At 44.2% G+C, this 16,331-nt stretch overlaps 1 protein-coding gene across 1 annotated transcript in view; it reads right to left on the bottom strand.

Moving 5' to 3' along the window:
- The window catches only part of LOC106801185 (neurexin-3-like), a 439,076-nt gene that overhangs the window by 389,127 nt on the left and 33,618 nt on the right, over window positions 1-16,331 (bottom strand). The window contains exon 3 of the mRNA XM_087447773.1: window positions 76-105. Within this exon, the coding sequence (XP_087303899.1) occupies window positions 76-105 (30 nt within the window). The remainder of the gene's footprint in view (window positions 1-75; window positions 106-16,331) is intronic.

A 16,331-nucleotide genomic window follows, 5' to 3' on the forward strand; every position in this document is an offset into this window, starting at 1 on the left:
GCTCTGAGCGACCAGCCAGAGGCACGAAGGCAAGCAATTCGGGCAGCTGCAGCACCACAAGCAGAAAGCACCTACCTTGTTCACTCATCATGAGGTGGGAGAGGCCTTGAGGAAGGAAAGGAGGAGAAAAGGGGAGGAGGAGGGGGGAAAGGAAAGGAAAAAAGAAAGAAGACAAAGTTAAAATCTCAAATGCAACGCAATCTTCTCTTAATACTTGAGTGGAAGGAGGAATGGCAGGGGCATACACACAGACTCAGGAGCATGCACCGAGCACTGACACGCCAGCCTTCCTGCTGCAGGCAGAGAGGCTGGCTCCCCAGTGTAAGGACAGTCTTGTTTGCTGAACTACCATGGGCCTCATCACGAGAATTTTCCTTTCACCATTGTTCTATGCAATTGGTAGGATTTGAGATAAATCTATTAAAGATTAGGTCCCTTGGGAAAGAGACTCAAGATGCCAGGCAAAGTAGGTTTCTTTCTTTTAAATTACTTTTAATAGTAATACATGGTCACTGTAGAAACTTTGGAAAATTCAGAAAAGAAAAAAAAATCAGTTGTAATCCCACCATCCAGAAGTTACCATCCAAACTTTTTTTCTAGATACAGTATTCTTTTCCATAAAAATTGAATCATACTGAACACACCAAATGAGTTCCTACTTGCAAGAGTTGTTTAGACAACCTGAAACTATTTCCCCTCATCTTAGCCCAGTGAGCACCACAGCCCTCCCCTCCATTGCTTCTCCACCACCATCTTTTCCTAGAAAGTCCCTCGCCCTTGATCAGGGAGGCCTAGCCCAGTATTGAATGGGTTAAAGAAGGTACACAAAGTCCCAATACACAAATAACATAATGTCTGAGTATGTTCTTATGGAAGCCCAACAATGCTATTAAGAGCTCATTACTTCAAAGGAAGCATAAGCCCTGATAAATCTATTAAAAGAAAAGATTTCCAATTGGTAACCAATGGTGCCTGTTATTTGCCCTTCCATTGCTTTTATTATTACTGGAGATATTTGACAAAATCCAGATCACTCCAGAGAACCTTTACCCGGAGTGAAATTCAGGGATATAAGGGATTAACAAAGGAGAAAAATCTCTAAAGTATGGAAATCTCTAAATGTTTTTAGAGATTACTAGAGATTTAGGAAAGTAATCAGAGGCAAAATATGGGTCAAGCAACTCTCTTTTAAAAGATCAATGATATATTAAATACATAGATCCATGTGCCATAAATGTCAAGGAGTCTACTCTTTAAATGAATTTCATTAAACCATAATTGTATTTTAAATGCACATTTCTTGCATTCATTTCTCAAGGCCTTGGATTAATACTCATGGAGGAATAGAATCATGACAAAGCAAGTCATTCTATGATTTGTTTTGTTTAAAAAAATTAATTTTTGGTCTTTTTTTGGAGGGGATAGGAGGTAGAAAGAACAGAGGCCCCTGGATTTGGCTAAGGGAAACCTCGGCAGAAGTAACTATTCCTAAAATGCCTGATATTTCTGAACCAAGCCATAGCCTTCAGCTTACAGGTCAAGAGCACTAAGGGGGAGGGTATGGGGCAGGCAGGTGGGGAGTGGAAGGGAGAACAGGAACAGAATAGGCATGTGAATTCAGAAGGCAATTATTCACAGGAGGGCTGTCAGCATTAAGAAATGAGAATAAGGAAGATCCGAGGAGATACCTGAGTAAACTAGGGAGTTAAAAGTGAGAGGACAATAATACTATATTACATAGCTGAAAGTTGCTAAGAGAGTAGATCTTAAATGTTGTCACGAAAAAGAAATGGTAATTATATGACAGGATGGAGGTGTTAGCTCATGCTATGGTGCTAATCATTTTGCAATATATAAATGTATGAAATCAACACACTGTACACCTTAAATTTGCACAATGTTATATGTCAATTATATCTCAGTAAAGCTGGGAGAAAAAATTTTAAATTTTTTTTAATTTAAAAATGAAAGGAGAAACATTTTACACCTGTGATTAAAGATTTTTGGCAGCTGGAAGGAGTACCAGAGAGGTGGAATAATCTTTATTTGACCCAAACATATATTTCAAAAATTTGCCAAATGAAGAGTAAGAGGGACACTTGGCAGTCAGAGGGTATTCAAAGCCCTGGAGAAGCCCCCACAGGTGGGCTCATCTATGTGCTACATGTTTCTTTAAAGCAGTGTTTCCAAAGTGTATTTCACTGACAGCCTACATCAACCACCGGGGGGATGCTTATTAACAATGAAGATCCTGGGCCCCACCCCAGACCTAATTAACCAGAATCTTGGGGAGGAGCTGGGGGAAAGATCTGAACTTTAAACAAGTTGCCCAACTGATTCCATGTTCTCTAGAACTTGAGAGCTACCCTTTCAGAGGGGCATATAAATCAAATTTTGGTAAATTAAATTGTATGATAAAGGCACTAAGAGGAACTGGATATTTAACGGAACCCTGCAGTGAATCCTTCTGTAAAAGGAAGAATCCTTTTAAAATGCAAATAACCCACCACCTGTGTTTTTAAAATTCAAATATGTACTTATCAGTTTTTATTAAGCTACGTACATAGTTGCAGTATTGCAACTCAAATAAAATGTTCGTATTCTTCAGCTTATAAAAATCTTAAATAGAAATACTAGGCCAAGAAGGCAGATCTGGGATCCTGATGTCAAAACTTTGGTTTTGCAGGCGATGAAGCAAAATGGACATAAATAAGTGTAACAGGAAAGTAACCATAATATGGTTTGAGTTTTATTTTGCTTTTTGAGAAGGGCATTTTATTCCACTTTCAAGAGTTTTACATCAGTATCTTGTCTTGTACAAACCTATCCTCAAAGCTTGCAGTTAAGAACTGGAAACCAAGAATTCCAGTGTCCCGGTCTATTCTGAAATTCTGCTTCTCCCTGCTGTACCCCAAAACATTCCTACTTGCTGCTAAAAATCTCAGGACCCTCAAAAGTGAATGGAAGAACCAACAATCAATCAAGAAAATGATTCAAGTCTCTACCATATGCAAAGACTGAAAAAGGTAGTGGAGATACAAACAAGTATGGTAGATGGTCACTGACCTCTAGGAGTTTAGAGTCTAACTGGGAAGGTGGTATGTGTTTATATTTACACAAACATACATATGATATATACACTGGTACCTGACAGTAAAGTATAGGGCTTAAGATCAAGAACTTCAGAGCCAGATTTGAATCCCACTTTTGTTACTTTCTAGATTGTGACCCAATAAAATTGCTAAATACCTCTGTTCCTTGATTTCCCTATCTGTAAAATTTGGATAATAATAATGCCGAATTCATAATTGTTTTGAGGATTAAATAAAGGAACATATGTAAAACTGTGCCTGCACATGGCAAGGGCTATATAAGGGTTATTGCTGTTATTTTTATTATGCTATAAAAATATACTGATGCGTGAGGCCACACCTAGCACAGTGCCTGACTCACAGGAAGTGCCCAGTATGTGTTTGGTGATTGAATGAGGGATGAATGAATGGGTAATTGCTAAGTGTCAAACGATGAATTCAGACCATAAGGACTGTAGGACTGTGAGGAGGGCTCTGGGTGCACAGAAAAGGTTTCTGGAGGAAAGTGAGATTTGAAATAGGCCTTGGAAGATGGTTTAGGATTGAAAGAGGTAGAAGACATTCCAGGTAACACTACCAGCTCCCAAGACCACAAAGTGCATTTGTAAGGATTTTCCTGTTCAACTTTCCAGAAGCACCCGGGACACTGCCAGGCATGTGGTAGGTATGAAATACATGCTGTACAAATAATAACTAACACATGTAAATAGCTCATATAAAGAAGAAGTGAAAGGTGATCTTAAGGATAAGAGTACAGAACCACTGTATGAAGGCCTTGAGTTTCAAGGGTAAGGAAAATGGACTTGATCTTGCAGCTGATGGGAGACATTGAGGGTTCATGGGCAGGAGAATGATCCAGGGAAAATGATCTGGAGAAGATTGCTTTGGCAATGGTGCGAACAGCATGGATTAAAGCAAAAAGAGACAGAGGCAGAAAGATCAGTCATCTGCAAAGGGCCTAAATTAGTATCATGGCAGAGGGAAGGAAAAAGGTAAAAGAGGATTCAACAGGCTTTGGGTGACCGATGAGATGTTTCAGGGGAGGAGCGGATGAGAGACTGAGTGAAGCATTGTCAGAAACAAGAAGGTGGGATGGGGTTAGGAGATGGATTTGGAGTGAGGGCAATAATGAGTCCTGTTTAAGGCATGCTGAGTTGAAGAAACAGAAGAATCACTAAGCAAAAATGTCTAGGGTGCGTCTAACAATGTATGTCTAATGTCTGCAAGCAAGTCAGGACATATATGAGGGTGGATTACCTCCCTTTCATGGAAGAGAGGGTCTGTACCCATGTGTGTGAATGACTCTTCACAGAAAAAGGGGCTGGAACACTGAGTCTTAACTTGGGAGGGATGGGAGATATTAAGATATCTTGGGGGTTCATTTTTTTCAAGCATATTCAACATTAAAATAAAATTCTACATTCAAAAAAAAAGGAACTATAAGGCTTTCCAATATAGATACAGAATATAATGCTCAAAAAATCTTAACTGAGAAGGATATAATTAGTAAGGAAGGAAAAGGAATCTATGCTGAGTGTGTGTTATGGTGTGGTTGATGAGGAAGGGGGAAAAATGAAGATCGTCCTTCTCATCAACCTCAGAAACAGAAGGGCAGCTGCAGCCCCCCAGGCCACACAGCTGGCCCTGGGACTAGCACCAGGCTGGGTTTGGAGTTGGGTATTTATTCTGGACCTGATGTTCAAGGGCTGCTGAACGACAAGACATGGGCTGGAACAGGGGGCTCAGGGAAGCACAGGTGATCTTTCCAAAACAATCTCACCATGGGGTCTGACTTTGAATAGATCCTCAACTAAGACTCAAAAGCCAGCTCACCTACTGGTGGGTAGGGAACAGGAGATGGGCTTGGATGAGCCTTTGATAGGCAGGCTATTGGGAATTGCCAACACAGAATTCTTATGCAGCCACAATGCCTTTTTAAAAATAATTACAAAAAACTAGAAAGCAACTGAAGGGTCTCCTATCTAGATGTCACACCCTGACAAAGTGATACCCCAGCTGGATCCAGGGACCCTTCTGGATCCCAAGAAGATGTCTGCTATTTTTGACCCCTCCTCTCACTCTTTCTACTGCTCTAGTTTACCCTTCTTGTGCCTGTCTGTCTGTGATGCACAGGCTCTCAGGGTACATACAAGAATAAGAGGAGAAAAAGATTGCCAGTAGGTAAGACATACAAAGTTGAAATTGCCTTAGAACAGACTGAAAATCATATGTAAATTACATGCAAAATATATGTATGGCCCTCTAAACTATGTTACACCCTTTGGGAAAATCCCCATGGAGATAGCTGCTTTTGCAGCTCCGGAGAATGGAAATGGCTATGAAAGCAAAGTCATTTGTAAGCGGCTGTGGCCACCATGAAGCCCGTCACGAGAATGACTAATAGAGAGAATAGGAGCCATTTACTGAAACAGGCAAGAGGAAGATGCAATGTTCAAGAACCAGGCCAGAAGTTGAAGGCCTCCATCATTTAAGCTAATACTGTCTCCCCTTCAAACCTACAACATCCCACCCACCTCAGATGGTTTTCAATCCATCCTTCCTTCCTTCCCTGTGGCTGGGTAATGGGGGAAAATATTTCAGGGGAGGAAGGAAGTCACTCACGAAAAAAAAAAAAAAAAAAAGATTCAGGAAAGAAAAAAAAGCAAGTTCTCTCTGCCAAGACTTTTCTTTCATTCACTTTCAGGGTAACTTTTATCCCAGTGTAAAATCCACATATATCATCTCTTTTCCATAGTGCAGTAGAGAAATTAAATGTCACTAATTGCTGCAAGTGCCAAGTGCCAACGGTGAATTCTTATGAAGCCACAAGGAGTTTTTAAAGAGTAATTACATAAAATCAGGAGGAAATGGAAACATTCACCTGATATTTCTGGAGGAACTAGGGAGATAGTGAAGGTGATGGGGGCTGGGGGTCTGACAAGGAGAGAAGTCACAAGTGACCATGTCTGTAGGGTGACGGGGAATTTGGAAAACAGAGAAGGGGAAAGAAGAAATATACATCTTAACATTTTAAGCACTTAGAGAAGGAATTTAGGCAACTTGGTAAAAAGAGAGAATTATAACAGTAGCTAATATTTGTTGACTGTTTACTATAGACAAGGCATGGCTATGTATCATCTCATTCAGTACAAGCCTATGGGAAAGGCATTGCTATAATTTTGATTTTACAGGTAAGGAAACTAAGGCCTAGAACCAAAGTCACACTACTTAGGAAGGGGTGAAGTGAGGATTCTAAGCCAGCAGATGGACTCCCCAGGCTGTGATGGTAACCATGACGCTAGCTACCCTGTCTAATTCAGCGCTGGTAGAGAAGGTAGGAGACATGTCCTGGAGAATTCAGGAGCAGAAAACAATGCCTGCATATTCATTCAACTTCATTTATGACCCTGGTCCAGCAGGATATAAGGAGCACCAGGGGAGCCATTTTAAATGGCCACCTTCTCCCTCTCCTCAATCCCCATTCCCAGATTCTACTAAAACATGAAGCTTTTCCCTTCCCAGGTCGTTTCTTGGGGTTACTAAGCCATTTCCCTCATTAAAATGCAAATCTCAGTGTAAGACACACTTAGGGTGCTCAGTCATTGACACTGTCCTGTGCATGAGATTATCAGGAAGCAAAGCTAAGGATCTTTCTTCAAAGACAGGGGTGGCACAGGGACGTGGGAGTAAAGGAAGGACAGAGGCATGCAGTCACAGGTTGAGGAAGTCTGCCACTGTGGGTAGGAGGGAGCGCACAGGGGACGGGGTGGGACTGAGGAGAAGAATGCTTATAGGGAGAGGTGGGGTCCAAAGAAAACCTCCACCTACTCCCACAATTGTGCCTCAGACCAGCCCTTCCCTGGGCAATTCCCTGACCTTCATTATGAACTTTAGTTTCCTTGTTCTACCAGGGATTCACCAGTGGCTTACAGCAGAGCCTAGGCCTGCTCAACGTTTTGATGAATGACTTGGCTGAGAACATTCATGGCTGGCTGTCTGGATGTTGTGATGAACTAAAGCTGAAAGGAGCAGCCAATTTGTTAGATATTAGAATCAAGGTCACCATGTTCCATCCTCACCACAAAGCCCTTTGTAGGATGTAACTATACCAGCCCACTCACTGTTTGCCTCTAGACCAACTTTGTTCTTACAGCCTAGTGGCTGGATTGAACAGAAAGTATTTCTTCCAATGTCACCCATGAATCACCAACAGCTTCTGTATGGCATAAACCACAGGGAAGAGGGACGAATGTCTGCAGCACCTTCCCAATCTGTTCCACCTCTTTAGAAGGGAAGGAGGGGTGGGGTTTCCTCGTGCATGAACACCATGGAGGGGAGAGAGATGAGGGCAGTCATGCTTGTCACTCTAAGGGGTAAAAGATCAGCAATTACAGCTTTTAGAAAAAACTTCCTGAAGAAGAGGAAATCTTTGCTCTCCAACTGTCATGAACTTCTCTAAAATAGCTCTTCATTCATGAATGACATGAAGCTGGAGGGCGCAGCTGATGTGCTAGATGAAGGAACTGTACCCTACTAGATTGTGGTGTGCTGTATTTAAAAAAAACCAGGGCTGAATGGAACAAAATCAAAGAATGGCTCCAAGTCTAAGTCAAATAAACCATTGCACAGTGCAGGAAGGCGAGAGAAATGGCTTAGCAGCAGTACACACAAAACAGTAAAGAATTTCAGTGACTAACTTAATACTATAGTTGTTTGTTTGTTTTTTTCAAAGCTAAGGTATTTGGTGCTGCCATTAATAGAAGTACGGAGTCCAGAAAAAGAGAAGCAATGGGACCACTCTATAATGAACTGGTTGGGACATGTCTATAATACTGTATGTGGTATAGGCATCCTTCTTTGGAAAGGATGCAAAAAAAATGTCTTTTTTCAGAGAACAATGACCTGGACGAAAGAACTTGAAACCCTTCTATGAGAATACCCAAAGAAACTGGAGATGTTTTGGCCTTTAGAAAAGAAAATCCTTCAAGACAAAAGCTTTGTCTTCAAACACTAGGAGTGTAATTAGACCTATTCTGTGTGTCTCCAAGGGCTGGAAGCAATACAGGTGGTGAAAGCTTACAGGGACTCAGAATAAGGGAGAGCTTGTGGACATTCTGTGCTGTTAGAATGGAGCAATGAGTCGCTCATCACTGTAGGGCTTTAAGACAAGTCTGAATAAATTCTTACAGAGGACTCAAAAATTAGGTGCACAGAGAAGCTTGACAACATTTTGTGTCCTTTCCATCTTTGAAATAATGATTCTAACAACAAAGTTGTATGAGCACATACCATATGGCAGGTAGTGGGGATGCAAACACGGATAAGTCTCTGTTCTCAAAAAGTAAGACACTCTCCGTCTTTCAAGAGCCCACGGTAACCAACGAGGGGCATGTGGGGGACAAGACACAGCTGACTACAGGTTTCCCCCGCTATCCGAAAGTTCGCTTTACGCCACTTCGCTTTTACGAAAGACCTATATTAGTACCTGTTTTCACTAACCGAAAGAAATCCGAGGATGATTTTCGCTTTTACGAAAAAAAGTAAAAAATGAAAATAGTGTTCAGTGTTTGTTTTGCAGTGAGCTGTTATAGAGGCAGCGCGCATCCCGAGTAGTGACAGTGGCGCCACCACGCTCCTTCCCCAGGAACTACAAGCAGCATCAAGCCTCCATAGCTTTGAACTACGTCTGAGTGTCTTGTGCTTTATCTTGATTTATTTTGGTAGGTTATTTTCTGGGTCTGGGAATGCTCAAAATTTTTTCCCATATAAATTAATGGTAATTGGTTCTTTGCTTTATGGCCACTTCGGCTTAGGAAGAGTTTCAGAGGAACGCTCTACTTTTGGATAGGGGGTGGGGGACACCTGTATAGTGTATTATGATGATGACTCTACTGGCCCCATGATCTAAGGTGCCACGGGAGCTCAGACAAGGGAGGATCATTTGTCGCATCCTCCCACCCTCCCTCCAAGTATGTAGGGCATAAAGTAGTGGTTAATACTGAAGCTTTCAAGTCCCTTTACCTTCCAGAGCACTTTCCTTTAAAACAGTGGTTCTCAAACTTAGGTCATGTCAGTATCACCTGGGGGAAATGTCTTAATTTAATGAGCCTGGATAGCATTCCTTAGCTATCCAGGTGATTTCGATGCTTATCAGAGTTTGAGTTTGCAAACTAAGGCTCTAAATAATCCAAAGCCTGGGTTCAAATCCGGTTTTACCTCCTACTAACTGTGGGATTTTAAGCAAGTTACGTCTCCTGTGCCTCTTTCCTGTGAAATATCTGCCTCCCATTTCTAAAGTATCTTCCCAGGATCACTATGACAATCATGAGCAACCATGTATGGAAAGCACTTAGCACAGTTCATGGCACACGGGAAAGGCTCGAAAGCTTGTAGTCATTGCTGTCATTATTCAGGAGACTGGTATATCTTGGCCCTCTCTCCACCCCTCCCGCATCTCTTGCCAATACCATTTCTCTAGTAAGCTGGCAGCACTAGCAGACTGCCTGCCCAGGTGTCCTCAGATGCCTCCCTCCATGGGCACAGTCAGCTCAGCTGTCCCAAAGGGGACCCACTGTCCTCAACTCTTGGTTGCATTCCATCTCCTTACTCCTCATGAGGCCTAGCCCTGATAACTGACTAGGTCAGCCCAGGTCCTTTCCAGACCTCCCTAGGCAGACTGGGAGGGTCTCCAAGGCTGCCATAAACAAGTTGCGTGACTTCACTGAGTTACACAGAAGTTCCTTGGCCTCAGTTTCTCCTCCTGTACAAGGAAGGAATTGGTCTAGAATAGCTTCTCTTTGGTCTCACCAATGGCATTTTGAGCCATACAAATCTTTGAATGAGACTCTCCCACACGTTATAGCACACTTAGCATTCATTGCCCCTTCCTCCTAAATGCCACCAATGCCCCCTCATCACTGGAGCAACAAATATGCATCCCACACATTTGGCAGGGTCAGAGGTAGAGGCAGTACTGTCCCACTGAGACTGCAAGATCTCTCTAATGATTTTTCCAGCCTAATTCTGACCTTGCCCTCCAGAGCTGAGAAACAAACTGGGGCGATAACCGACACCCAGTGAGTCTGCCTCGCCAAGACAGTAAAGGAGGTGATTTTAAAAGGCTCTAGAAAAAGGCACCAAGGCTCAGTCATCTGCTTCCTTGAGTTAGCCAAAGCTAGAGGCAGGCTGGGAAGTAGCTCCTTACTCACACTTACTCATCAAGAACAGCTACGAGAGCCAAGGGGGTCTTCCCAGGCCCCAGCCGGGCAATTGGCTGGAAACTGAGCACTGTTAGCCCAGCCGAGGGCCCCCTTCCAATCCAATTACGCACAGCACTGGTGGATTTCCCTGCAGCCTGCATCCACCCCTGAGCTGAGCCCAAGATGGGCACTAAATAAAGACTGGTTCAATTATCTTCTGTCTCAGGGTGCAGACTTTCAGAGGGGTTTGGAGTAAAACTAAGAGCTGAGTCCTGAGGACTATTTATTCATTCAGCAACTATTTATTCTGTGCCCACAACCTATTGGCACTGTTCTACACCTAGAGGATGCAGTAATGAACAGGAGTAGACCTTCATGGAGTGTACATTTGGAACTCCCTCTGAGCCATCTCCAGGGCCAGACATACCAGGGTTTGCATCCTGCTCCTCCACTTTTTACTAAGTGGGATTGGTGACTTATCATCTTTGAGCCTCAGTTTGGTCACGGGTGAAACGGGTCTAACAACAGAATGTACCTCCTGGGGATGTCAAAAGAATTAAATGATGCATGCAAAAACTTCATATTTCAGTGCTTGGCTCAAAATACAAGCTCAATAAATGTCAGATGTTGTTCCTAATAAACAGGGGAGAAAAGCAAGTGGGACTATTGCCCAAAAGAATACGAAAGAAAAGATAAAATATGTTATAGGTACCACTGGAGTTAGGAGCTGTCAGTCTTTGGTAACGGAGAAGGGATTTTCATGACTGCTAGTCCCCAAGGTATATCAGTCAGAAGGCCTAATCACAGATCCTCAGAATGGGAGAAGTGTGAGAGATCATCTGATTCAAACCTTTCACATTAAAGAAAAGAAGCCCGATGCTCAGAGGGGTTACATGACTTACCCCAGGCCACACAGCTCCTGGGGAAAGTGGCAGAGCCAGAAGGAGGTAGAATGACAGAGCAGAAATCCCAGATCTTCATTTAAATCCTGATACCTACGGTACCTGCTTCTGACCTTGGGCAAAGGATATAACGTCTCAGAGCCCAAGGTTCTTTGTCCGTGCAGTGGTAGGTGCCTGGCACACGATGGTTCTTCTATAAATAGCGGTCCCCTTTCCCCCTCTTACCGGGACTCCTGAGCCTTGCTTGAGAGCAGTGGTGGCCAGGACCTAAGTTTGAGGGACCTCTTCACTGAAAGCATAAAGATCAGGGCCAATGGGAGACAATGTGTGACAAGGAGAGAATAGCAGGTGTGTTTAGAGGGGCCTACAGCACAGCACTGAGAGCATGCCTCTGAAGAGTTAGGGGGACCAAGATACAGGCAAAAGAATGTTTTGTTTTGTTTTTAAACCTCTCTGAACCTAAGTGTCTTCATCTGTAAAATGAAAACACATGTGGAAAGGATCAAACGAGATAACTTATAATAATAGCTAATTTATACATTGCTTACCCTGTGCCAGGCACTGTGCTAAAGACTTGACACATATGAGCTCATTAATCTTCACAGCAGCCCCAGGAGGTAGGTACTTATTATCCCCATTTCACAGATGAGGAAAGTAGAACCCACAAAGGTAAAGTAAGTTGAACAGGTCATCTTGCTGGGATAGAGCCAAGATGTTGACCCAGGCATCTGGCTCCAAGTCTGTGCTCTAACCCAGGGGTGCAAACTTTTTCTGTAAAGGGCCAGATGGTAAATCTTTTAGGCTGTGCAGGCTGTGGAGTCTCTGTCACAGCTAACACTCTGCCTTTGCAAAGCAGCCATAGACAATACAGAAATGAACGAGCGTGCCTGTGTTCCAATGAAACTTTATTTATGAACACTGAAATCCAAATTTCATAAAATTTTTGTATCACAAATTATTCTTCTTTTGACAGCTTTCAACTATTTAAAACGGGAAAATCCATTCTTAGCTTGTAGGCCATACAAAGCCAGTTTGCAGAACCCTGCTCTATCGTAAGCTACCATGCCTCTCGGCATGTGAACTTTTATATAGAAAGTGCCTGAACAGCGACCAGCACAGACTAAGTGGTCAGTAAATGTCCATTTCCTTTCCCTTCCCTAATCTCTTTCTCTTTCTTTACTCCTAGCAACCCAGAGAGCTGCTATTTCACGCTGTGCCCAGCAGAAGAGACGAGGAATAGGGCTTCAGCAAGGTGAACTTCATCTTCCTCAGTAAACACAGCCCTGTTGGCCCCAAGGGCAGGGGGGACTGGGAACTCTAGGTCAGTGTGTCTCATGCGTTAATGCGCATACACCTGCAAGTCTTGATGAAAAGCAGGTTCTTATCAGCTGGTCCGGGGTGAGGCCTGAGATTCTGCTTTTCCAACAAGCAGCTGGGTGATGCCGATCCTGTGGTTCTGTGGGTCACCTCTGAGCAGGAAGCTTCTAAGGCAAACCCTGTGTGTCCACAAACACAAATCAGGTCAGGCGCTGCCTCCTGACTTTAGGTTCAGGACAGTGTCCCTCAGGCTGGACTGAACAGCTCCCTGGAGACAGGGCAGGGTCCAGGACAGATAAGCAGGTCCCCTCCCCCAGGACTGCCCTGAGAGGACTCAAACCCAGGGGCAGAGATCAAGAGCAGGTGAGAGAGGCTCCAGAAAAGGCCATCATTTGCTTCCGGCAACGGCAGACCCTCGGGGCCCAGGCAGATAGGAGCCCCTCCTCCCGCGTCTGCCTGGGCTCTGACAGACCTAAGCCAGAAGCCTATTTCCTCATCGGGGCTCTGAATAACTAGGGCACTTCCACAAGGTCACAGTTATTCATTTAAATTCCAGCTCTAATCAGCAGGCAGAGCTGGAGAAATTATCCCTTCTGAGGAGAGAGGCCGTCACTGGAGCACCGTAAACAGCCCCTCCTGGCTGGAGGAAGAAGCCTGCGGGAGGGGAAAGATGGGGTCTCACAGCCACAGGCCCCAGCACTGTTCTCTCCCTCCTAGATCCTTGCTCTACCCTGCCCTCTTCTTCACCTCCCAAAAGCTTCCTTTCCCTATGGCAGAGGGTTCTGGAACACACAGGAAGGTGAGGAGAGGGCTGAGAGCACAGCATGGTATGGCAGGGCTGGGACTGCCCACTCCTGCCCCACAGGCAGCCCAGGGAGACCAATGACAAATCCCAATGGGCCAGAAGCGTGGGATAAGCACCTGACAGGGGTCCCTTCCAGGCTACAAATGAGTGATGTGGCCTGGGAGATGTCCCTCCCCCTCCCTGGGCCTCAGTTTCCTCCTTTGAAAGGTAAGAGAGTTGCCCACCTTGGACAGCATACCCTTTGAGTTCCAACATGTCTCAGGACCCTACAGACTCACAATGCCCCTGGTGCTGGTGGCCACACTCTCCGCTCACTAAATATTTTTGAGGTCCTACTATGTGCCATGAACCACGTGAAGAGTTGGGAATGCAGACATGGCTAAGACGCACCCCTGACTACAGCTCTGCCTTGGAAATGCCAGGGTTTAGAAGAGAAAGAGCACAAGCTTTGGGGGCAGCAGATCTGAGTTCTTGGTCTTGTACTAGCAGCTGGCAACTGTGGCAGTCACTGAACCTCTCTGAGGCTCCTTCGCCTCACCTGTAGAGAGGATGGTAACACCTGCCTGGAGGGGTTGATGCGAGGAGTGGAGGAGTGAAATCTGAGTGGAGCATCCCTCACCTCCTTCAGGTCAGCACACCACAAATGCCCATTTCCACTTTGTTATTCTGAACCTCCTTCCCAAAGACTAGGAGCAGGGGCTATGGATTTTCCCACACAGAGTCCAGTGAAATATCGCCTGCCCCTTTTCTCCTGGGTGTCCAGGACACTATCTCCTAGTCCCCTGCCCAACTCCTGGGCCTTGGGAAAGATGTTGTCTGCCAGTCCCCATCTCTGACTGCATTTTACAGTAGGGTTACTTCTAACCAATCTCCTCAACATGTAAAATTCATCAATTAATCAATCGTCCCTTTATAGTCTTCCAGCGGCCTCTGGGTAAATAGTTACATTAGCTCATAAAATCCCCAATTTGTCTTCCTGAGGGGAAGGAAAAAAACATCAGAGAACCACTAAAGGCTTCTTGCTTCGGAGCCACAGCGCTGCTGGCTCCAGATTGCCTGGCCAGGGGCTCAGAGAGACGGGAGGCCGCCCCGTTGACCTCAGCCAGGGCTGGGCAGCTCAGGCTGCCTCCTGCCACGTCCAGGGCCACAAGGGAAGGTTCTGAACTGCTGATTTGCTTCAGGCTCAGAAACCATAAAAAAGCAAGGGGTCAGTGGGTGACAGCATTGGCAATCAGCTCTTGACACCTGAAGGGCAGAACAAAAAGCCCAAGATGTGGACCTAGGCTGGAATCCCCTCTTGGCCCTGCTGCTCAAGGGCTGGGTGACCTCAGCACATTACTTAACCTCCTGGTCTCAACTTCCTGAGCAGAAAAATGGGGCTCAGGCGACACACTTCAGGGGGTTATTAAGAGAAAAATGAGATAATGGCCACGAAATCTGAATGGTGCTGTGTTGGGCTAGTGATAGTTGCCGTTATCTAGGGAAGGGTCACCCACTGACCTCCACCCCTTTGAAGAGACAGAGGGAGCCTATGGGTCCACTGCGTTTCACCCTACCATACTGTTTCACCCAGGACCAATATGGCAGCTTTTGAGAATTAAAAAAAGGTGCCCCCTGGTCAGAGGCAGCCCCATGGGTGCAGGCTTGGCAAGAGGAACTCAGGCTGGATTTCAGCCCCCACTTATTCCCTGAGCTGGGAGCCACTATGCATGACAGGCACAAGTCTAAGTGGGGACATGGGTCACATCTCTGCCTGGAAACAGGAAGAGGAAGAGTTGAGATCAGCTCATTAATCTTCAAAACTTGAGATCAACAAAGCTTGAGATGTTGGCCTTACTCCCTCACCTCCTTGAAGAAGGCATCATCCTCGCAGAGAAGCCTTCCCTGACCACCCTCTATAAAACAGCATGTTATATATAATATGTGTATATGTGTGTGTGTATATATGGTTTTTTAGTTCATTGTCTGTCCCAATCTAGAATAAAAGATCCACGAGGACAGGAATTGTCTTCTGTTTTGCTCACTGTTTATCCCTAGAACCTAGAACAGTGCCTGGTTCATAGTAGATTCTTAATAAATATGTGTTGAGTGACTGATTGAACTAAAATATTACTAAATAGAAAGAATGAATTTCATGGTATCTTCCTATGAAATGCTGTCCCGTGCTTTGGTTCAAACACCAATAATTTTCAAAGATTGGGGGTGGGCAGAAGAAAACAGAGATGGGGAAACCCTTTGAAAGGTAGGGAAGGGTCTGTGTATTAGCTAGGGATAACTATGATTCTCTTATATTGTGTCATATCCCATATAGATCAGTGATCAGAAACCCTATTAAGTCTGGTTGATTATTTTAGATACTCAAAAACAATAAAGGATAAATTCATTTTTGGAAAGAGGGTTGCTAATAACGAAAATGTCACATTACTTATATGCAAAAATAAACAATAGTCCCACTAGGAAATACTTACACAGTCTTCTTCAATTGCAGAGAATTTTCAGTGATGGGACCCAGTATGTTCCAATGGAGCATGCATGGGCTTTGGAGTCCAAAAGTCCTTAGTTCATATCCCAGGGCTACCACTGATGACCCCTATGACCTTGGGCAAACTGCTTAACATGTTGGGCCCTAAATTTCCCTCACATTAAAATGGATAGAACAATACCTGTCTTGCACTGATTCTATAAGAATTAAATGTGATAAGATCTAAATAAGAAAACATATGTCAAAACACCTAAGAGAGATGATATTCCCTTCTCATTTGGTAGGGTTAATTGTTCTTCTTAACTCAAAGTTCTAGCAAGTTTAGAACGGCCTCCAAACCATTCTCAATCACTGACACTTCTTATCTACAACTGGTTGTATCCTCTCCTATGAGTCTATGTGTGTGTGTTTGTGTGTGTACATATACATGTGTCTATACACACATTCAGTGCTTAAAATTAGGACTCTGGATGAGTATGCACTCTTAAAAGAGAGACGCATAATTATCATAAGGACGGTTCTTCCATTTGTTCA

This window comes from Ceratotherium simum, chromosome 24, assembly GCF_057802395.1.
Source record: "Ceratotherium simum simum isolate JZ-2026a chromosome 24, ASM5780239v1, whole genome shotgun sequence".
Classification (NCBI taxonomy): domain Eukaryota; kingdom Metazoa; phylum Chordata; class Mammalia; order Perissodactyla; family Rhinocerotidae; genus Ceratotherium; species Ceratotherium simum.